The following is a 24270-nucleotide window of genomic DNA, read 5'->3' as shown; positions in this document are numbered from 1 at the left end:
ACACATTCAAGGAAACTCAGTTGCATCTACTTTCTTTAGGATAAATATTCAAGCAATTCAGGATCTTTCTGGCTTCCCTCCACACTTTTGAGTCACCTTCTCCAGACTCAGATTCTTGGGCAGGAACATCTGTTTAGCTGTTTAGCCACATGCCCTTACACAAGCTTCCAGAAAGGGAGCAGAGGAAACGCCTGCCCCGCTCAGCTTCCAGAGCTACAGGTACAGGACCTTTTACACTCAGAAAGAGAGACTTTGCCACATGCTGAACAGCCAAAAACCAGCAAGTGTCTGCCATATCTCCAGTCTCAGAAGGGGGAATTTTGTTTCTGTCCTAAATCTGTTTCCCCAGAACATGCTACGCCCCATGACTCAGCCCCTTCTCAGTGTCTCAGCCCTCACATCATTATGAATTCTTCCCCAAACTATGTTTATGATACAAACTGTGCTTTAAGCCCTCCAGCCTTTGGCTTTTGATCTGCAGAGGATTTTGGAATAAAAAATTCACTGTAGAAGCCAATGGGTAGAAGGCTATAGCAACTACAAAAGTGGAGGAAAGGAAAACTTTGGCTCAGACCCAGCATCTAGCTAGACGGAAAAAAACAAACAAACAAACAAACAAAAAACGTTGGCAGAAAATCTCCTTATTTTATCCTGTTATGTTTTCTTTATTAGTGTTATTGGAAAATACAGGGGATGCAGTCAAAGCTGTACTTAGAGGAAAATATACAGTATGATAAATGTGAGCATAGATTTTGAGTTACAGCTGGGTCCAAAGTCTCTTTACTCTGCTATTAACCAGATGTGTGACCTTGGAGAAATTATTTAATTTCCTCAAGCTTTAGTTGCATCAACTACAAATGGTGTTAGTAATACTATTTGCCTTATAGAGAGGTTGTGAGAATTTCATGAAGATACTTCATTTAGAGCACTTGGTGCTATACTTATGTGACAGGAATCCTTGGACAATCTTGAGGAAGGGGACCAGAGGAGGCTAGAGTTCCATGGCGTCAGCCTAGCTCACAGCAACCTCAAACTCCTGGGCTCAAGCGATCTTCCTGCCTCAACCTCCCGAGTAGCTGGGACTACAGGCATGCGCCACCATGCCCAGCTAATATTTCTATATATATTTTTAGCTGTCCATATAATTTCTTTCTATTTTTAGTAGAGACGGGGTCTCGCTCTTGCTCAGGCTGGTCTCGAACTCCTGAGCTCGAGCAATCCACCCGCCTTGGCCTCCCAGAGTGCTAGGATTACAGGCATGAGCCACTGCGCCTGGCCTCCATGACTTCTTATTCCAGAGCAAAGGACACAGCTCACCCAACGGTGATCAGTGGTTTCATTTTGAATGTCCACATTGCTTGGAAGCACACATGATCATATAAAATTATTTTTATTAAAATAGAAAAGCTTTCCAGTATATTGCATTGAAGACATTTATACAGAAAAAAAGCAATTGCAACAAACATGCTACATCAGCATTGAGATATTCTGAAAGCTTTAAGTGCCCACTTTTCAACAACATTTTGGTATAATAAGCATATCCCTATGTATTTCAGAGGGTACATATAATACTGAAAAAAATACTTCATGTAAAATCTAAGTTCAGGTGCATACAAACAAGAAGTATTACATTGAATAGCTTATTTCAAACTGTGAAACACATTCAAAGTATTCAATTCTTAGACAACATGCAAACATTTTAATACTCAGCTTGACCTTTTTAAATATATAAACCACAATTCTTTATAATTCTATGTCCAAAAAGAAAGTAAGACAGAACACTTATCTATATTGTGCATATCACAAAAAGCAAATGTGTTTTCATGAACAGAAAGTACTGGGTTAACACACATACATGATTGTCATTTTACAAATATGGCTATTCACCTTCTTCATAATAAAATAGAAATATCATGTATTATTTACATGAACTAATTTCACTTTTTGGCAATTATATAAGTAGCAGCAATTGGTTTAAAGATTAATGATTAAAAACTTTAAATTTAACTCGGACGAATACCAAAGAACAGATATCTGGTTAATATAAAAATTGCATAATGCAAGATGCTTTGATCCAATGTAACTTCTCCCTTTCACAAAAGTCACAGACATAAATCAGTGACCACGGAGACTGTCACTTACAACATATAATTATATGAGTGTCACTTAGTCAGCTTTTTTTTCCTGCTTAACACAATAGATGGGGTCTTGAATTAAATTTCTATAAATTAATTTAAATTTGCCTGATAATTTACATGATAATTTCAAAGATGCTTTATCTTTATTTCATACTCTCTAATAGCAATGGCTCTTCCCTGGGACCCCTAGTTTCTAGATAGAGTAGGTAATTATATGTAAACAAAAATAAACACAAAGGGAACCTTAATACTTACAGGAACTCTGAAATGAAGTTTCTGTGATCTGATCCCGATAGCAAAATGAGTATCTTTCTAAAATGTGATCATCTCACTTATGGATGAATTAAGTTTGCTTTAGAGTGGGGGGACTCATCTAATGAGCAAAATGTAAATCATAAGGCAGTGATCCACCAGAAAGAGACAGCCTCTTTTCAATAGTATTTGGAAGAATGTATTTTAACACTTGGAAAAACAAAACAAAAACCCTACTAATATTGGCAGACTTAAAAAAAAATACTGTGTGGTGAATAGAGGTGACATGTGCTTTTACTTGGCCACAATTCAACAAACCAGCAGTCCTGAATTTCTCTCACAAGGTAGAAAGTTAGGTCGAGGAACACTTTGCACCTTTTGTTGGCGGTCAGTCGTGTGTCCATAGCAAGTGCAAGGCAAGGCCGAGGCTGAGGCCAAGGAGGAAAGAGTGGCAGGGAGGCCTGGCCCCAGTGCCCACTGAAGGCACGCTGCTGGAGACTTGTACCTGGGAAATGATGAGGGCAGAGAGAGGGACGTGGGATGCCAGAGTAGGACTGTCAGAGTTGATAAGGGACTCGATCTTCTCTGCTTCTTTATTGCAGGCTTCAATCTGGGAGGGAGAAATAAGATTCTTTTAATATAAAAGCACAGAACCTATGAAAAGGTCAAGTCAGACAAAGTTCACATGTATCCCAAAAGTAGTGTGGCCTTGGAGGAAACTGCTTTCTCTTTGTCCTTCTTTCTTTAGTCAAAGTAACATTTTATTATAGTCAATTTATTATATAAATATAACAGCATTAATAGGAATCAAACCAGAAAAGAAATGATCCACAATGCCACGGCCCTCATCAATCAACTGTTTTCATTTTTCCACAACCCAGTTCACCTCTTATCCACATTTAGACAGTATTGTAGGGAATGTACTGTCAATGCTTATCTAAACACAGGATGAAAACAGTTCAACTGAACGAAGTTTCTAATGATGGCAGTTCAAAAACTGCTTGAAATCAACCCCTTCACATGAGCCCTCATTTCCTTGATGCTGAACCTTGGGCCTACGTGAGTGGGGTTCCATATGTCTCCAGACTGTGAGGAAGAAAAACGGGGGCCCTCAGGACAATCTCTGATGGGATCCCCCTCTACAGTGGAGTGTAGCCCTCAGGAGACCAGTGTCTGTTCTGGCTTTGTCACTGCATGACCTGTGCCAGTTCCTTTCCTTCTTGGGCCTCTGCTGCTTCATCTGTACAACAGGTGGATTGGATTCCACGATTTCTCAGACCCTTTCCATCTCTGCACACTCTAGGGTCACAGTATCTTAACTTCTCCCCTCCCCTGACTCCTTTGCATTCTGCTGTCAAACGTGTACGGGTCTCAGCTGCCTCGCAGAGCGCTTGGTCCTTCAGACTCCCTTGCTTCTCTCCCTCCTGCCCTGCCGACCCCCAATCCTTCCCTGCTCCTGGTTTGTGCCCACCCACTCCTATGTCCACGAAACTTGAAAGTGACAAGACAGCTGCACAATGTGTGCTGAACCCCACCTGCAGAGCTTTGGGATGGTGGTCGACAGGAATGATCAGGATCACAATTTCTGATTCAATGCTGAAGTAGCCAAATACGTCACACTGTGGGACAGACACGTGCATGCGGATTTTCTGAAGAATTTCCAGAACTGTTATTGGCTTTTTATTTGTCACCTAGAAAGAGAAAATATTCTATTACTTGAAAAACAGAAGAATTCCCTACTACTGCCTAAGCTGCCTTGCTTCAGGCTGCCAGCTGAGGTGGCTCTTTTGACCAAGGCCTCCACATAGCTCCCCCCCCCCCAAATTCTAAATCTTCCTGGTCCATTACAATAGGGTTTTGCATGACTGTGGAGCTTTCTAGCCAAGATAAACACATTCACCAGAAGTGCTTTTTTAAAAAAGTGACTGTTCTGAGTTAGAGACCATAGGGTAATTAAAGTCTTCCTGTAAAAATACAGGTGTTTTAATCAAAATGGGGATAAGTCTCTAGGCAGTGGCACATTGGCTGCTACATTTCTGGAGCCCTGTCTTCACAAAAGGGAGCAGCAACAGTGGCACCACAGAAAACAGAAAGGGGCAAACCTATGCAGGTTGGGGGCAGGCTCCGCAAGTTCTCCTCAGGGGGGATGGGACTGGCATGAGGGAGGTGACCCTGAAACCATCTGGGCATCCACAAGTCTCTGGCTACTGGCTACCTGGCCCTGCCTGCAGCCCCTACATATACTGACTGTGCCAGCAGGGCCCTTTCCTAAGAAACGATCACTGTGACAGTGACGTGCACAGCCAGGGAGTGGAGGGAAGAAGCACAGGCTTGGGAGTCAGCCAGCCTGGGTGCAAACCCTACTCCTACTGATTACGAGCTGTATGGCCTAGGGCAAGTTGCTTTTTGAACATGAGTTTCTTCATCTATAAATGGGGACAACACATTCTACTCTCTAGGATTACTGACAGGTTTAGCAATAAGGTTTCAACAGTACCTGGCATATAAAGCAATTTACCTTAGCAATAGTATCCAGTTTTTCCTTGTCAAATAAAACTCTTAACATCCCAGCACATAATGGGCAACAAGCACCTGTATAACAGAAACCATTTTATGTGTGTTCAGAATTAGAAAGGAGAATTCAAAGTAGCTAGTGAAATGACCACCCCTTCATTCTGGGCCAGGAGAGCTATAGCTGTCCTTCCTGATGACTGCCAACTGGGGTCTTAATAATCTGTACATTTGCCCAAATCCTTCCCCACTTTCGTCCTTCCCCACTTCCCAGGCTGTGTGCAGACAGCACAGAGACGTGGGGCCTGCTCCTGCTCTGCCTGAGAGCTCGCTGAGTGATCCTGGGCAAACGCTTTCGCTGGGCCTTAGTTTTCCTCTCTGCAAATAAGGGAGCTGGTGTTTCAGGGGTTCCATGAGTGTTCCATGAGTGATTCCAATTTAATTTTTAAAATTATTTTAAACTGTTCAAAAACCATATCAGAATATAGCATAATAAAATATAATTATACTGTATTTTAATACAACAGAGATCATTAACCAGTCCATTAGCAACCTCTCCACCACTGGGCCTCCCCATCTCCCTCCATTTCACTTCATTGTACTTGTTGCCACCTGACTTAGTGTAGATTTGCACGGTAACTTGTGTTTGGTCTGTCACCTCCCCTGGAACATGGTCTTCTGAAGGAAAAAGGCTTTGTTTTGCCCACTGCTGTGTCCCCAGGGCTTAGAAGAATGTCGGCACATAGTGGAAGTTCAGTAAACATTTGATGAGTTAATGGATGGAGGAATGAACTTGTTAGACTCCAGAGTAACCTATCTGTGAAGACTTGGAATAAAGGCTCTTCTGCTACCTCTGTTTAACTGGAGAGTGTGAGATTGTAAGGTAAGCTGTTTAAGAAAACAGTTACTGCTTACAACAGTCTGCATGAAACAAGACTTTCCTGATTTATGCAGCTAAAACAATTAAATTAGATGCTAAGACCAATCTAAGACAACTCTCTTCTCTCAATTTCAAATGTTTCTGTTCATTAAAACTACATTATTTATTCTTTAATTACTATTAATAATTCATTAACTTTATAATAACTAAACATTATGCATTTAAAGTAATAAGCCTAATTTTAGTAATCAAATACTATTTCATCTCTTTACATGTTGGTGTTTGGTATAAGATTTTGCTTGAAAAAAGGTTGCCATACTGTTTTAAAATCATAGGACCAGATGATATATAAAGTAATCCACAGCTTTTTAAGGTCAACCCAGAGTAATGGGTCTAATTAGTATAAGGGTCTCTTCAAGACGTTTTTGTTGTTGTTGAGACAAGGTCTCCCTCTGTTGCCCGGGCTAGAGTACAGTGGTGTGATCATAGCTCATTGCAACCTCACATTCCTGGGCTCAAGCAACCTCCTCCTGCCTCAGCCTTTCAAGTAGCTGGGGCTATAGGCGCAGGCCACGCACTGGGCTAATTTTTCTATTTTTTGTAGAGATGGGGTCTCTGCTGTTGCTCAGGTTGGTCTTGAACTCCTGATCTCAAGTGATCCTCCTCCTCAGCCTCCCAGTGTGCTAGGATTACAGGCATAAGCCGCCACGCCTGGCCTTCTTCAAGAGTTTTTCAAAAATTTAAATAAACTAGTCAACTCTCAGCTCAATGACTCACTCTCTGGAGGATGATAAACAAATCTTCCCAATCTCAGCCCCGCCCACCCCAAATATTGCCAGCCTACCAGGTGGGATGATGGGTTTGCATCCAGTTGCCGAGAGTGAAGGACACTTCACAGCAGCACACTCAGCAACAGAACTGTACTCAGAGAGGACCCCGACAGCCTGGCAGGGCCCGTAGTAATCGACTGCCACGCGATCTGAGTAGGCAGCACACACACTACTATAGGTCTCACCATTGTGCCCGCAGACGGGCTCTGGGGCTCTGCAGAAAGGCTGAGGGCAAACAAATCACAGTTAGCCTGGAAACCTCTATGGTGCACCTTTCCTGGCCAAGAGTACCCACCATGACTCCCCACTTTCAGGAAGGAAAAAAGACACAGGTATAAATTGTGGGTACCCTCTGAAGCTCCTGAGGTGGGCCAAATAGAGGGTGTGTGGGGAGAAATAGGGTTGTCTCTAGATAAACTGAAAAGATTACTCTTCTCAGCCTCTTCAGGACTTGGGTGCTCGTTCCATGTGAACTGATGGTCCCCAAATCCCCCCTCCTGCCACCTCTCCTCCTCCCAGACTTCTGTTAGTATCCTACAAGTGCCTGTTTGAAGAAACAAGGGCAACCCATGCACATCTGGAGACCTTATCATTTCATGCTGGGTATGGAATAAGGAGCGGGAAGAATGGAGAGATTTGTGGGACAGACAGACTCTGGACATATCAGGTAGGTTAGGAATAGATCAGAGAGAAGTCGTAGACAGGAAGAGGGAACAAGTAGGAAGAGAAGACTACGAATTCAAAGTAGATGGTATCAATGCAGTTGCCACTGATGCTTTCAGGGCACTGAGAGAGACAAGCTGAAGGGCGTTTTCTAACCATGAAGACCAGAAAAGGAGAAGCAATCACAGCAGGTGTTAGCTGGTTGTGGGCAGGGGATGCTGGGCCCAAAGATGGGCCCCGGAGAGAGGGGCCAGCATAAAATCAGTGGTGCATGTGGGAAGCCCCAAAGGGCTTATCCTTGGGGTTACTTTTTAAAAAACGCAAATTCCACAACCAAAAAGATTGAAAGATACGCTGATATAAAAAGATATTAAGTCTTAGAGAAATTTTCAATCACTTTTCAGTATCTTGGGAGGTGGGACTATGGTAGGAAGAGTGGGAAAATGCTTTTCTTGGTTAATTCACATTCTTCTTGCTTTACTTTCTAGTGAGGGCTCACAGAACCATGAGAAGTGAAAATGGTGTTGACCATGCCAGGGGTGTGAAGCTTTAAATTCTTTCCTGGGAGTGGGCTGCAAGAAGCCACTCTCTATTCTTGCTTGTACACTAGATGTGCAAAGGCACACACACTAGCAAAACAGCCTTCCAGAGTTAGGAGAAACTGTGAAGCCTCATTTTTAGTGGAGGACTGGGTTCTCTAGATTTGACAGGATTCACAGAAGACCCTCAAGTGGTCTAACTGCTGATTCATGTGCAAAAGATCATAAACCAGTTTTATGCCTAGCCTACTTTGTCAGCCAAACCACTGTACCTGGCATGGGCCTTTGTAAGACAGGCTCTTTCCTCTTTGGTATAAAGTGCAGAGATTGCTGTGCTCCATGTGGTCTGTGTCACAAACAGGATCGCGGACCTGGTCACAGGCGAGCTGTCTTGGCACACACTCATATTGGCTACATCCAAATTTATCAAAAGTTGTCAGGCAGACTTGTGGTTTGGGTATGCATCTGAAAAAGATGAATGCAGCACTGTGAACCAACATAGGGAGAGGCTCTGGTGGGGCCGGCAAAACACTGGATGAGGTGCAGGAGGTTGAGGGGAAAGCAAGAGATAAATCAGAATAGTCCTGTCCCCAAAGAGCTTATGTAGAGTGGGAGAGTCAAGCCTGCATATAAAGTAGGCTGTAAGGTAGACAAAGATGTGCAGAATGCTCATGGGGATGAGTCATTCTGGCTGTGGAGCCTGGAGAAGGCATCAGGAAGAGGTGGTATTCCAGCTGGAGCCCGGAGGCACCATGTTATCTCCTCATTTTCCGTGGCTTACAGTCTTTGTTCCTGTTACACTGTCTGCCTTCACCAACACTGCCTTTCCTCTACTGTAAACCGGGCCTGCAATCTCCCACTCATCTTTCCGGATTCAGCTGAGTATCACATCCTCTGGAGGCTTTCCCAGGCCCTGCCTTCCCCAGGCTGCATGAACCACTCCATTTCTGGGCTCCCAATCACAGCACCTTATCGAGTAGCTTTATATGGCTCTTTCTTTCCAGACTCCAAACTCTTCAGGGCAGAGACCACTGCTTAACTTACCTTTATTTTCACTATCTGGCACATGGTAGATACTTTGTAAGTACTTATTTTTGGTTGAAAAAAATAAGAAGCCATTTGACTTACCTTTGATTTTTTTGGCAGGGGTTAGGATTACATGGATCCTTTGAGATGCACGATCCAAACTCAAACTGATGGTCTTGGAGACCCACACAGCGCGCAATGCAGGCACTGGGGTAAGTGCGTCCATTCTGCCCACACACGGGGACAAACTGATCTGCACAGTTACAGGGCAGACCTGAAGAGAAGAAATAGCCTAAAAAATCTGTACTTGTATATTGCCTTTCCCCTCATATTTCCTTACTAAGGCAAACCGTTAACAATCATGTTAAAATAGAATTGTAAATTAAGCAAGAAAAAAAACTCTCCAATCTCTGATAGGATTTTTAAAGGCAGCAATGCTGTGAAGAGCCCTTTGTCTGCAAGATGGCTTTTCCTTATCCTTTTCGTTGCCAGCTAATAGAGGGCCTCCAGATCTTGATCCCAGGTAGAGAACCCTATAAACAAGCTATTGGTGGGGCAAGTAAATCATGTTTCTCATCTGGCATATAAAATCTAGAATTTAGGCGTTTGAAGTCTGGCTGGGGGTATTTCTTGAATGTTCAATGGTAATACCAAAAATAAGATAAAGCAAAGGCTGTAAGCTCCTCACATAGGCTCCTTCCACTCTCATCTTCTTAGGGATGGGGAAGAACAAGAAGGTAAACCTGAAAAATTATTGTAATTTTAAGACTTATGAGTTTTTTTAATTTTTTTCCTTATTGGGTCTTCCGGTAAGGACCAGAAAACCTGCTAGACAAATTCTAAAAGAGCTGTAACACTGACTTATGAGGTTTTAATGAGTATCTCTCTCTGGGTCATGTTTGGATGAGGACACCAAGTCCCAAGAAATGTAGTCTGCTTTTGGGCCTGTGGATTTCCTTAGAGTCTGCTGGCTCAAAAGTCACTGACTTAATTTACCCCAGGACGCCAGGGGCCTCACACTATAGGGAATAAGAGTCTCGCTAGTTATAAAGTTCATCTTCCGGCCGGGCGCGGTGGCTCACGCCTGTAATCCTAGCACTCTGGGAGGCCGAGGTGGGCGGATCGTTTGAGCTCAGGAGTTCGAGACCAGCCTGAGCAAGAGCGAGACCCCATCTCTACTAAAAATAGAAAGAAGTTATATGGACAGTTAAAAATATATATAGAAAAAATTAGCCGGGCATGGTGGCGCATGCCTGTAGTCCCAGCTACTCAGAAGGCTGAGACAGGAGGATCGCTTGAGCTCAGGAGTTTGAGGTTGCTGTGAGCTAGGCTAACGCCACGGCACTCACTCTAGCCTGGGCAACAGAGTGAGACTCTGTCTCAAAAAAAAAAAAAAGAAAAAAAAAGTTAAAGAAAAAAAAAAAAAAAAAAAGTTCATCTTCCAAAACCATTTAGATGTTAACAACAACAAAAAACTTCCTTGAAAATCTTAGTTTACTCTTCATCCCCACATCCCTCTATGATTTCTCTAATCAGAATGAGTTGTCCTCATTACAGCAGGTCAGACAAAGGATAAGAACAAAGGATGATGATAATAATAATAATGTAGTAAAGGCTGGTACTTATTAGGGTGGGGGAAGATGGGGTACAGAAGCCCTACTTCTACTTCCCCATCAGTCTGCTGTTCACTTCTTATTTCTGATCTCCTTTTTATTTCTATGGGCTGGAGGTACAAGGTTGGGACATCCTTACTCTATTCTTCTCCCACTCGACCCCCAGTCCTCTCCATGTGTAATACTAACTCCAGGGAAAGAAGAATCAGGTTGCCACTGCAGCAGCATGACATGGTAGCTACTTAGTACCTCTTTACTCAGAGCCACAGGTATTTCAGATCTGGGAAAGAGTAGATGCCAAGAGATGCCAGCAGACTGTGAGCATAATACCAACAGCAAAACATAGGAAAGTCAAGAAAGCAGTATTCTGAGATGTTATTTGTGGGAGCCTAGATGAACCAGTAAGCTAAGGTAGGCCAAAGGAGAAGGTGTTGGTTGAGAAACAAACTGGGAAAATACATGGACATTTTAGACCACAATGAAAGGGGTAAATGGGGTATTTTACCAGGTAGAAGAGTTCAATTTAATTAAAACCATTCCAATCACCAGCTCTGTTCTTTTTGACTCATGGAATTCCAGAATATTAGTGCTGGAAGGACCCTAAGAAACCATTTAGTTTAGTGCCTTCAATTCAGAGAGGACAATACTGAGATCCAAAGAGGGAAGGAGCCCTCAGATTCTGCATTTATTTTACTATGTACATTTGCAGTTAAAGCAAAACCAGAGAAGCTGCCTTGAAGGGAAAAATGCGTGCAAAGGAATAAGACTGCCCGAGGACAGCCTCTGGGCAACCACGGTCACCTGTGAAGGTGCGACGGTCATCTTCTGAACTATGCTCACTGAGGCACAGGCGGGTAGAACACACCAAATTGCCAGCAAAACAAGAACAGATGTTGCAGTCGATACTAAAGGATGTTCCATGACCTGAGAGAAAGAGAAATAAAATGTAGAACTATATCATGCATTGAGAAATACGGCATAAATTAAAATTTCAATATTTTAGAAAGTTTTAAAATGAAAATTCTTGAAAGATGACTTCTGAATATACAAACGAAGGAGTTAAATCAAGATATTAATATTTATATTTTCAGCCGGGGTGCCGTGGCTTATGCCTGTAATCCTAGTACTCTGGGAGGCTGAGGCAGGAGGATTGCTTGAGCTCAGGAGTTCGAGACTAGCCTGAGCAAGAGTGAGAACCCATCTCTACCAAAAAGAAAGGGGGGAAAAAAAAAAAACCCAGCTGGGCTTTTAAGCGAGCGCCTGTAGTCCCAGCTACGCGGGAGGCTGAGGCAGAAGGATCTCTTAGAGCCCAGGAGATGGAGGTTGCAATGAGCTACAATGATGCCATTGTACTCTACTCAGGGTGACAGAGTGAGACTCTGTCTCAACAAAAACAAACAAGGCAACTGAGCACCCCACCTCTCAACTCCCCCATATAAAAATAAAAATATTAAAAAAAAAAGAAAAAATTTATATTTTCATATTTACCCCCATCATATTTTTCCAAGTCCATAAAGTGCTGGTCTCACTAGGCTGTTCCCTATTCTCTAAGAATGTTTCTGGCTGTACCTTCTGCCAGGAATGCTCACCTCTCCAGGGCCAGACCTAATGGCATCTTTGGATCAAAGACTCTCCCAACGTCCTGGCAGGAATAACTAGCTCCCAGAAGAGCACTTGGTCTGCAACTTTTTGTGGCTCAAATTCTCTCCCATTGTATCATGTAAAGCATGATCTCATCCCCCATCCCAATTTCAGCTCCATGAGGCACTACTGTGCTCTTTTGCACAAAACAGGCATTTAGTCAGTGAGCGTTTACGGAAGGAATAAATTTGTGTGTTCCCACATATTTTCTGTGATACAAGGTACCTACTTTCACATTTTAGCCAAGTATTTAATAGAATATGGACTAAGAAACAGATGCCTGACTTGCTCTAGGGCAGAAATTTGTGAACTCTTTTTAGGGAAAAGCACTCCACTTTCTAATTAGATCTCACACAGAAAAGAAGAGTAACCAAAAAGCATGTAAAAGCTGAACTACTACGGTTGAAGGGGTATGAGGAGGAGGTAGGGGTATGGTAGCTGAGAGAGTAGGTAGGGAGGAGGTACATCCTCAAAAGTGGAGCTTTCCACAATTGTTTGAAGTCATATATTGACATGAACAGTTCTTGGGGCTACAAGCAAAAAGATGGTTAAAGGAAGCAGTGGGAAAGCAAGACTCTAAAATTTTTAGGGAAGGTAGTCAAAGGGTGGCACTTAAAATGTGCTCTTTCCAAACCCCTAACCAACAGTGTAGTTTCCATCCCCATTTGCTTTCCTCGATGTCAAAAATCTGAGTTTCACTTCTGGTGACGTAGGGGTGAAGTGGAGTATGGTTGAGGAAGTGTACCTATATTCAGGTCCTTGCCAATGAAGTGTAAGGGCTTTGGAGTCACATAGACCTGGAGCCAAGTCCTGCTTCGGTCACTTATTAGCTGGGTGACATCTTTGAGCATCAGCTACTCTTCTATGCAATAGGGATAATAATAATAATATTACCTATATCAAAGAATAACTTGGAGGATTATATGAGATAATGTAGAGCAAGACTTTAGCATTGTGCTTGGCCACAATCAGAATTCAGTAAGTATTAATTAGTTATTATTAGTCATTAGCCCCTTCTTGAGGGGGCTTCTAAGAGGATTCATTAGAAATCCTAGTGCTTTGTATAGTTTGAAAAATACTATCCTAGAGCGTCTGATATACAGACCTTACAATTTGCTCTTTTTTTTTTTTTTTTTTTTGAGACAGTCTCACTCTGTTGCCTGGGCTAGAGTGCCATGGCATCAGCCTAGCTCACAGCAACCTCAAACTCTTGGGCTCCAGCAATCATTCTGCCTCAGCCTCCCGAGTAGCTGGGACTACAGGCATGCACCACTATGCCCGGCTAATTTTTCTATATATATATACATATACATATATATTTATTTTAGCTGTCCATATCATTTCTTTCTATTTTTAGTAGAGACGGGGTCTCGCTCTTGCTCAGGCTGGTCTCAAACTCCCGAGCTCAAATAATCTGCCCGCCTCGGCCTCCCAGAGTGCTAGGATTACAGGCGTGAGCCAGCGTGCCTGGCCTACCCTTTGCTCTTTGGTGATATTCTATGCAATGTTCTTCCTACAAAGTGAAGATAACTTATTTCATTTTTTTTTTTTTGAAATGGTGTCTCAATATATTGCCCAGGCTGGTCTTGAACTCCTGGCCTCAAGATCCTCCCACCTCAGCCTCCCAAGCAGTTGGGATTAAGGCATGAGCCACCAAACCCACCTGAATATTATATTAAAAACAAAAACAAATACAGTTCAATACTCACTTTTTCTTTTTCCTCCAACAATACAAGACTTCTGGAGGTCTATACAGTGCATCTCCATACAGTTTTCTAAGAGTCCACTTTGTCCACATGAACAGATTTTATAACAACCAACTTCCCCTGCAGATGATGGCACCTGGATTAGTGTCCCTTGACGGACAATGAAATCAGATGCTTCTCCCAATTTGCAACCTGCACAAACATTAGTTGAGAGAGATGGTATTGTTCTATGACATTAGATATATACTTTACAAAAGTCTTATAGGTACTGTATAGCTGTTAAAGATTACATAGTAGAACTGTCACCAAATTAAGAAATTGCTTTGATTTACTGGCAAAAAATATATCCTCTCAAATTAAAATTCCATGTTCTGATGGATGGTAGTGATTAAGGACCTGTATCCCAAAGTTACCTATCGTTCAGTATAAAAAGATATATAGGTTTTTATTTCTTTGGGCTAATCAAAGATATTTAAAAATCACAGATATTTTTAAAATGGATATGGAAACTGACAGTATTTTTAGGATAATCTTCATCAGAAAAACTTTTAGCAATCGAATACAAGCATACCTGAAATTCAAAGAAAAATACAATATTTAGGTGAGCTTAAGGAGAAATCATTTTATATCTTATATATTTCTATCTTATTACAAGATAGGCTTTCCGAGTTTAACAAAACAAGAAAATTCTAAATTGAATTCCATATTTAAATAATATGGAATATAGTTGTCACCATCTTAAGTAACTATGTCTTATTTTCTTGCCATAGAAAATATTGACTAGGCCGGGCATGGTGGCTCACGCCTGTAATCCTAGCACTCTGGGAGGCTGAGGCGGGAGGATCGCTTGAGGTCAGGAGTTCGAGACCAGCCTGAGCAAGAGCGAGACCCCGTCTCTACTAAAAATAGAAAGAAATTAGCTGGACAGCTAAAAATCTATATAGAAAAAAATTAGCCGGGCATGGTGGCGTATGCCTGTAGTCCCAGCTGCTCGGGAGGCTGAGGCAGGAGGATTGATTGAGCCCAGGAGTTTGAGGTTGCTGTGAGCTAGGCTGATGCCATGGCACTCTAGCCCAGGCAACAAAGTGAGACTCTGTCTCAAAAATAAATAAATAAATAAATAAATGACAACTGAAAATTACATGTGTCTTTGTCTTTTTCTGCTTACACAAATAATATACATTTAATGGGAAAACCTCAAACATTACAGAAAAACATATGTATTGGCCGGGCGCGGTGGCTCACGCCTGTAATCCTAGCACTCTGGGAGGCCGAGGTGGGCGGATCGTTTGAGCTCAGGAGTTCAAGACCAGCCTGAGCAAGAGCGAGACCCCATCTCTACTAAAAATAGAAAGAAATGATATGGACAGCTAAAAATACATATATAAAAAAAAATTAGCCGGGCATGGTGGTGCATGCCTGTAGTCCCAGCTACTCGGGAGGCTGAGACAGGAGGATCGCTTGAGCTCAGGAGTTTGAGGTTGCTGTGAGCTAGGCTGACGCCACGGCACTCACTCTAGCCTGGGCAACAGAGTGAGACTCTGTCTCAAAAAAAAAAAAAAAAAAAAGAAAAACATATGTATTAATAGAAAATAAAGTCCCTTATAACCTCACTCCAAAGATAATCCCTATAAAGCAACACCAGCAGCACCTGTCCATACTCGTCCCACACACGCACCCACCTACCTCTTACCTTGAACACAAGAATATGGAAGACAGGGATCTCCAGATGGACATCCTTTTCGGTTCACTTCACAGAGCTCATTGGCCGGGCAAGGATTTGGGTTACAGGGGTGAGTCACTTCTTCTACAATGTTACCTAAAGTACTTGGCCCTGAAAAACACAAAACAGATTGTTTAACCAAGCTAAAAGAGTAACAGAGGTCTGTAAATTATCTGAATTAATTATGGCTGGAATAAATGAAGAGTGCATGAGCATAAAGTAAGGCCTGATTCTACTTAGCTATTAAAATACTCAGTCTCTCATCATTTGTGAGTTTTGCATAAATATACATACCATACATTCATTCATTCATTTATTTATTGGATACCTACAATATACTGGACAAGGTTCTAGGCACTGGAGATACAGTGATGAACAAAACAGACAAGTCTTTAACACAGAGTTTACATCTGGTAGAGAAATAAACAATAAATATACTGTGTGTGTGTGTACGTGTATAAAATAAAAAATAAAGTCAGAAAATTATAAGCAATAAGTAGTATCAGGGGATGGAAAGTGACAGGTATATTTTGGATAGGGTGGTCAAATAGGTGCTTGTGTCTAAGCAGGATAATTTAGCACGTTTTATAATAAATGATAACTTATTATGGTAGTATGGACCCCAAACCATAATTATATTTTAAGTTTTGAAATCATGACTAAGGAAGAGTCTCACTTAATATAAAGTATGTGTGATATTTAAACAGAGTACTGAATTTTAAGCAAAATCATTTCTTTAATTTTCTTCCCATTGAAATAGTTTCCTTCTACACATATATTTGACTTCTGTAATAGAGTCTAGGATTGTGAATACATTAGTTTTGTTTACTTCATTTCAGGATAGATGCAGACTCTAAGACTAATAGAGGTATAAGGGCCCTTGGTTCAGCTCATCTTGCCTGATCATTTTATAAATAGGTAAGCTGAGGCTCAAGGAAGTGATCTGCTCAAAGTTACAGAGGTCTAAATTCTAGTCTCATACTTTTTTGCTATATTGGTCACAAAAGTTAAGGGACATAGTTTGCTGGTCTTGAGAAAATATGGCATATATTACCAGCTATGAATCTAGCACTCACTCTTCTCTTCCTGTTTATTAATAGATCTCCAATTTTACATACGGTGGCAATGGGCCCACAGCTAAAAACATAGTCTTTCCCAGTGCTCCTTACAACTAGCGGTGGCCAATGAGATTAAGGAGAAGTTATTTGCTCTCCCCCTTCCTTTTCACCATCTAGAATCTACCACCAAACTAGAATATGGTGGCTAGAACACCAATAACCATGTTGTGATAAAGTACAAGAAGTAATCTCGATGACTGAAATCAAGTGCTAAGGATGGTGGAGAAAGATAAAAGGATCCTGGATTCCTGATGATGATTCCATCATAACAACCCTGGACTATTTGTTTCTGGGCTTTCTTTTACTTCTATTTGTTCTGTCATTTGTTAATCTTGTCTGACACATGAAAACTAAGCAAGTAGGAGCTGACTTCACTGCCTTCTTTTCCAGCCAGTTCACAGCACTAATGCCCCCTGGTGGCGGCCTGAACACTTCCCTTATCTTAACTACTGAGTGTGTAGGAGTTTTGCTTGTCATCCCCTGGTTGATGTAGTCACCTCACTGCCAAGAAGCTCAGCTCAAGGATCCCTCAATGAGATATCAATGTACTCTTTTAGCTCCTGGAAGGAGTATTTGGCAGAGAGAGGCCGAAGCAGTGAGACAAGTTCCATTTTCATGTACTAACTCAGACTGTCATTCTTTACACCCTGTTGGGTGGGTAAGACGAAGCCAATGCCTGGCTTAGGTCCACTGACAGATACTCTGATGACAAAAAGCTGAATATTCTTGGGGGGAAATTCCACTTTCAGTGATACTATGGCAAAGAGATAGCCATTATATGGAGTTGGTTATTTGAGAATGCTGGCCCCCTTTTTCACTGCTTAGACAGATTGACAACAGTTCATACCTCCTTAGACTGTTATGATAATCACTTCTGCTTACATATTTTAAGATAACAATTCTTTCCTGGGCCAAAAGGCTAAGCAAATAAGATAAGAGTCTGTGACTGAGATGCTATTATTGAACCACATGTTCTCAACAGATAGATGGTCATCCAAAATAAGTAGCGACAGAGATGGAAGAGACCGTGTTTGAAATCGAAAAAAAAAAGAAAAAAAAAAAAAAAAAAAGTACTTACTGAGGTATGTATCCAAAGGTATACAATTCTCCAGGTCATCTGTGGGTGACAGAAGCTCACAAATACTTTCAGCTGTGTGGTCTTCAGGGAATTTGTTCTGGTCTCCACATTTTTTGAGGATCTCCACACAATCTGATCTTGAAAAGAAAAATGCACGTACATTAAGGGTTCAACGAAACTCACGCTGTCTAGTTAATATCACCTCTGTTTCTGAAGCTTTCCAGAAAGTAAGTTTTCATAATTTAACAATGTTTCATAACTGGTTAGGTTAAGCATGGCAAAAGAAAACAGGAGGCAACAGTGGACCTCAGGTTTAATAAAAAATTCAAGGCATCCCCAACTTTCTCTTATCTGAGATCAAAAGCCTTGCTCAAATTTTATACTTATACTTACTGTTACTACCATCAATGTGGCTTTTTACCATCTTTGAAAGGAAATTGTTTGGCCTATAATAACTGGAAAGTCTATTACTTTAAAATTTTCTTAGTCTTCGATAGGAATTTGATTCCTCTTCTATAAGTTTGCTATGCTAAGAGTCCACATATTTCCCACTCATTGCTTGTCACCCAATAGTTTATACCTTGGTGTCTCCTCAACTCAGGTCGTCCCCAAGTCATATCAGAGAATATATCTGGACTCCAGTGAAGGTTGAAATAATCTGAAATGAGTCATCAAGTACCCAGCAGCACTGAACCACATACCAACAACTTAGGGGCTAAATATTAACTCGGTTTTGGAAAACCTTTTGGAAAACAAGATAACTGGGTTTTGGAAAACAAGACGTGTGAATAGCAGTTAACATAGATTACTATGTAGTTAAGTGCTTTTGGTTTTGGTCACCATAGAAGCTCCTATTTTTATGTTATCCTAGATCTCTCAAGCAAACCATTCAAAAATGTTTACTAGAAACAGGCCCTAATGACTGTATTCATTAACTCCTTTACTCATTGAATATTTATGGAATAGTTGTTATGTGTCATGATTACACTAATATCTGAAGAGGAGAAAAAGAGGAACAAGGATAAAAGAAAAATGGCACAAAGAAGAATAAGCTCTTTAAGGAGAGCAAAGTCTAATAGACAATAAGACAAGTATACATATTGAAATATAAAAATAGAATAGTGTATCAAAGGTATTTAATGTTTCTTGCACTAAGTTCCGTAAGAGACATACAAATAAAGATCATAGGAATTTGTAGTAAGGATAAATTACTATCAGCTGGAGAAATCTGGGAAGCCTCAATAGGAATGTCTGGTATTTGAGAGAAGACAAGAAGGACAGGAAGTGGGCAAATCGAGATGGGGTGAACGGTATTTCATTAGAGGAGGAAAAAGTGTGAAAGCATTTGACACGTGGGGGTCATAGGCAAAGGGAAGTGGTAGAAGAGAAAATTTTAAAGAGAGGCTCTGAACGAAAATTGGAGAATCATTATGATGAAAGAAACTTACTTGCAAATAATACTTCCCCGGGATTTACTATGACAAGGTTTAATCTGCAGTGAACAGGCTATTGCTTTCCACATTTCTGGCTGGCACTTTTTAATATCAAGAACAGGTATATTGATAAATGGCATCTTTATGCTTCCTTTCTCCCACAGCTTCATGTCATTCATGGCTCCTTGATCTGACTGAGCATTACAACTCCTGAAAAGCTCTGTTGGCCTAAAGAGAAAAAAATTTAGAAGGAATCAAGAGGCAATTATTTTCTAAAGAGAAACAACAAGTAAAGTCCTGACACACTAACATATCAGGAAAATCTGATTTTCTTAAAGAGGAGAAAGCACATGCACATACAGCCCATTAGAGGATATCAGCTTCGAGTACATGAAGATTCAATACAGACTAGCATTAAGACTCTGAGTGCATGATTTCCTTTTAACACAGGTCTTTGTGAGGCAGTTTAAAACTTCAAAATGCTCTACACAGGACTATTATCTTCAGACCATCTCATTTCTTTCATTTTGCAAAATAAATATTATAAGTCCAAGTTTTTAAAATGGAGGTATAATTTATAAAAATAAAATGCACACAAAAGGAAAAAAAAAAAGAGAAAAAAGAAAATGCACAGATTTTATGGATATAGCTTGATGTGACAAATGTGTGCATCCATAAGTACATCTGAATCAATTAAGGAACATTCGTATCACATCACACCTTATGCCTCTCTCAAGTCAGCTGACTCCACCTCAGAGAATACGACTATTCATACTTATATCACCATAGATTAATTCTGCCTGTTCTAGAGCTTCATATAAATGGAATCATATTGTTATGTACTTTTTTGGATCTGGAGTCTTTAGCCAAACAATCTTTTTGAGATTCATCCATATTTTTGTTCATGTAAAAAGTTTGTTCCTTTTTACTATTGAGTATTATTGCATTAATAAACCAAAATTTGTTTATCCTAGTGGTTCTCAAACTTTTTGATCTCAGGACCCATTTACACTCTTAAAATTATTGGGTTCTCAAAAAGCTTTTGTTTACGTGAGTTATATCCATCAATGTTTACCTCACTGGAAATGAAAACAAAGCTGGTGTGGTATCATGTGCCTGTAGTCCCAGTTACTTGGGAGGCTGAGGCAGGAGGGTTACTTGAGCCCAGGAGTTTGAGCCAGTCTGGGCAACATAGTGAGACCACATCTCAAAAAAAGACCAAATACAAACTAACACAGATCTTTAAAGTAGTTATTAATTTATTTAAAATTATAATAAATTGGTTACATGTAATATATTATTTATATGAAAAATAACTTTATTTTCCAAAACAAAACAAACATTAGTGAGAAGAGCAGGACTGTTCTACAGTTTTGCAAATCTCTTTAATGTCTGGCTTAAGAAGACAGCTGGATTTTCATATCTGCTTCTGCATTCAATATGTTGCTATATCACTTGTCTTATAGACACTGGAAAACCCCACTGTTCAGTCTCGTAAGAATGACATTGAAAAAGGCAAATAATCTTAGTATTATTATAAAACTATTTTTATAATGATACTATCAATACTAATAGTTTTGATATCAGGGACCCCCTGAAAGAGTTTTGGGGACCAGGTACCACACTTTGAAAAATGCTGATTTACCCATTCACCTAGACATTAAAGTTATTTCCAGTTATTTTCATGCCCAGGAATAGCACTGTTGGGTCATAGGGTAGGTTTAACTTTCTAGGAAGCCACCAAACTGTTTTCCAAATTGCTTATACCATTTGATGCTCTCACCAGCAATGTATGAAAGTTCCATGACTGAATGCTTGTCAGTCATTTTAGTTGTAGCCACTCTTTCTATTAGTGTGTAGTGGTATTTATTGGTTTAAATTTGCATTTCACTGATGACTAATGATGTTGAGCACCTTTTCATGTAACTATTGGCCATTCAAATATCTTCTTTTGAGAAATGTTTTTCCAGCCTTTTGCCTTTTAAAAAAGTTGAGGTTTTGTTTGTTTTTTTTTTGTTGAGACAGAGTCTCACTTTGTTGCCAGGCTAGAGTGAGTGCCGTGGCGTCAGCTTAGCTCACAGCAACCTCAGACTCCTCGGCTTAAGCGATCCTACTGCCTCAGCCTCCCGAGTAGCTGGGACTACAGGCATGCGCCACTATGCCTGGCTAATTTTTTTCTATATTGATTTTTAGTTGTCCATATAATGTCTTTCTATTTTTAGTAGAGACGGGGTCTCACTCTTGCTCAGGCTGGTCTCGAGCTCCTGACCTCGAGCGATCCACCCGCCTCGGCCTCCCAGAGCGCTAGGATTACAGGCGTGAGCCACCGGACCCGGCCAAAAAAGTTGAGTTTTTAAAAAAATTATTGGGTTGTAAGAGTTCTTTATATATTCTGGATATAAGTCCTTCATAAGATATATGTATTACAAATATTTTCTGCCGGTTTGTGGCTTGTCTTTTCATTTTCTTCATAGCATCTTTTAATGAGCAAAAGCTATTAATTTTAAAATTTGTTTTATTTATTTAAAATAATAGTTTATTGGGCATATAATTTACATACAATGTAATACCTAACTCTCGAGAATTTAGTTCAAAAACTTTGAAAACTGTATCCACTCATGTAATTAAAACTCCAAACAAGATATAGAGCATTTTCCTTACCCTATAAAGTACCCTGATGCATGTCCCTCTCCAGTCAATTTCCCCTTCTACCAGGGGAAATGATTTTCTAATCTTTATCCCCATTGATTACATCTGCCTATTCTTGGACCTCATATATGCAGAACCATCAAGAATGTATTTTGTGTCTGGCTTCTGTGTCTGGCTTCTTTTCCTTAACATAAAATTCATCCATGTTTTTGAGTGTATCAGTAGTTTGGCTTTTTTTCTTGCTGCGTACTATTCCATTGTTTGGATATACCACAATATATGATATTCTTTCATTCTTCTAATAGATGTTGTGTATTCTCCCCCACACCTCCAGTGTGGGCTATTAAGAATAAGGCTGCTACATAGGTCTTTTTTTAGACATGTTTTCATGTTTCTTGGGTAAATGCTTCAGAATAAAATTGTTGGGTCAGAGATTTAACTTTTTAAGAAACTGACAGAAAGCTCTCCAAAGTTCTTAAACTATCTTATGCTCCCAGTAGCAAAGTACTATGAGAACTGCACTTGCTTCACATGCTTGCCAGTCTTTTAATTTTAGCCATTGTAGTGAATGTGAGGAGGCATTTCACTGATTTTTTAATCTGCATTTTGCCATGACTAAAAATAATGAACCTTCTCAAGTACTTAAATGGCCATTTCTTTTAAAAATTTTTTAATTGAAAAATTGTATATATTTATTGTGTACAACATGATGTTTTCAAATATGTATACATTACGGAATGGCTAAATCAAGCTAATTAAAATATGCATTACATCATATATTTATCATTTTTTGTGGTGAGAACACTTAAAATCTACTCTCTTAGCAGTTTTCAAGTATCAATGTACTGTTATTAATTATAGTCACTATGTTGTACAATAGATCTCTTGAACTTATTTCTCCTGCCAAATGAAATTTTGTGTTCTTTGAGAAACATCTCCCCAATCCTCCTCTTACCTCACTCACCCTCTAGCCTTTAGTAACCACCATTCTATTCTTTGCTTCCATGAGTTTGACTTTTTTAGATTCCACATATAAGTGAGATCTTGCAGTATTTGTCTTTTTGTGCCTGGCTCTTATTTCACTTAATGTCCTCCAGGTTCACGTGTGTTGTTGCAAAAGACAGGATTTCCCTCTTTTCTTTAAGGCTGAATAGTATTTCATTATGTATATATACCACATTTTCTTTATCAATTCACCCATTGGTGGACACTTAGGTTGATTCCATATCTTGGCTATTGAAGATAATGTTGCAATAAATGTGGGAGCGAAATATCTCTTCAACATAACTGACTTCATTTCCTTTGGATATATACCTAGTAGTGGGATTGCCAGATCATATGGTAGTTATTTATTTATTTATTTATTGAGGCAAGAGTCTCGCTCTGTCAAGCTAGGTAGAGTGCAATGGTGTGATCATAGCTCACTGCAACCTCAAATTCCTGGGTTCAAGCAATCCTCCTGCCTCAGCTTCCTGACTAGCTGGGACTGCAGGCATGCGCCACTATACCTGGCTAATTTTTTCTATTTTTGGTAGAGATAGGGTCTCGCTCTTGCTCAGGCTGGTCTCGAACTCCTGACCTCAAGCGATCCTCCCGCCTCGGCCTCCCAGAGTGCTAGGATTACAGGCATGAGCTACCAGGCCCGGCCTCTGTCTTTCTTTTTTTTTTTTTTTTTTGAGACAGAGTCTCACTTTGTTGCCCAGGCTAGAGTGAGTGCCGTGGCGTCAGCCTAGCTCACAGCAACCTCAAACTCCTGGGCTCAAGCGATCCTCCTGCCTCAGCCTCCCGAGTAGCTGGGACTACAGGCATGCGCCACTATGCCCGGCTAATTTTTCTATATATATATTTTTAGTTGTCCATATAATTTTTTTCTATTTTTAGTAGAGACGGGGTCTCGCTCTTGCTCAGGCTGGTCTCGAACTCCTGACCTTGAGCGATCCACCTGCCTTGGCCTCCCAGAGTGCTAGGATTACAGGCGTGAGCCACCGCGCCCGGCCCGGCCTCTGTCTTTCAATTTGATGTAGGGACAAAGCAGAAAAGGAAGGTCCACAGAACCTGATTACAGCCTTTTTGACCGATACCAGACCCTAAGCACCCTGAACACGGATGTTGCCAGCAACAACCCTAAGGATGGATGAATTACTAAGCCAATGCCTTACAAACTGTCTGTGCTTACCTTTCTGTAACAGCAGTTTATGATTAACATTTATGGCCTGACTGCAAGACAATGCTGGTCACATTCCAGGTTTCTGAACATTTAAAAACATTGTCATTGCTCCATAAGGGGTTGCCCTACTGCTTGGGAGAGGACCCCTACTCTGTCTGTGGAGTAGGATCTGTTGTCTCTCTCTCTCTCTCTATAAACTTTCTGTTACTAATTGGCTGGCTCTTGAATTCTTTCCAGCACAAAGCCAAGAAGCCACTTGGTGAATTCAGGGTGCTTTACTCTCTTCATTGGGACACCCTCTCA

The 24270-nt window shown here is 40.6% G+C and overlaps 1 protein-coding gene and 1 non-coding gene across 4 annotated transcripts in view; both read right to left on the bottom strand.

Moving 5' to 3' along the window:
* Positions 1–1371: 1371 nt before the first annotated feature.
* Positions 1372–24270, bottom strand: part of RECK (reversion inducing cysteine rich protein with kazal motifs) — a 71570-nt gene continuing 48671 nt past the window's right edge. For 2 of the 3 annotated variants that reach the window (XM_069474429.1, XM_069474427.1), the window contains 11 exons: positions 19167–19379; positions 17719–17855; positions 15493–15633; positions 13803–13991; positions 11254–11376; positions 8942–9113; positions 8086–8278; positions 6626–6836; positions 4909–4982; positions 3926–4081; positions 1372–3000 (listed from right to left, as the gene is read on the bottom strand). In XM_069474429.1, the coding sequence (XP_069330530.1) occupies positions 2779–3000; positions 3926–4081; positions 4909–4982; positions 6626–6836; positions 8086–8278; positions 8942–9113; positions 11254–11376; positions 13803–13991; positions 15493–15633; positions 17719–17855; positions 19167–19379 (1831 nt within the window). In that variant the 3' untranslated portion in view covers positions 1372–2778. The remainder of the gene's footprint in view (positions 3001–3925; positions 4082–4908; positions 4983–6625; positions 6837–8085; positions 8279–8941; positions 9114–11253; positions 11377–13802; positions 13992–15492; positions 15634–17718; positions 17856–19166; positions 19380–24270) is intronic. The other variant, XM_069474428.1, reaches the window with a different exon arrangement.
* LOC138388914 (U7 small nuclear RNA) lies at positions 9637–9698 on the bottom strand. The gene has a single exon (XR_011234369.1). It is a non-coding gene; the product is annotated as a U7 small nuclear RNA (small nuclear RNA).

Source organism: Eulemur rufifrons, chromosome 7, assembly GCF_041146395.1.
Source record: "Eulemur rufifrons isolate Redbay chromosome 7, OSU_ERuf_1, whole genome shotgun sequence".
Classification (NCBI taxonomy): Eukaryota; Metazoa; Chordata; class Mammalia; order Primates; family Lemuridae; genus Eulemur; species Eulemur rufifrons.
The sequence above is the reverse complement of the archived record's forward strand: the minus strand, read 5'-3'. Positions and strand labels throughout refer to the sequence as shown.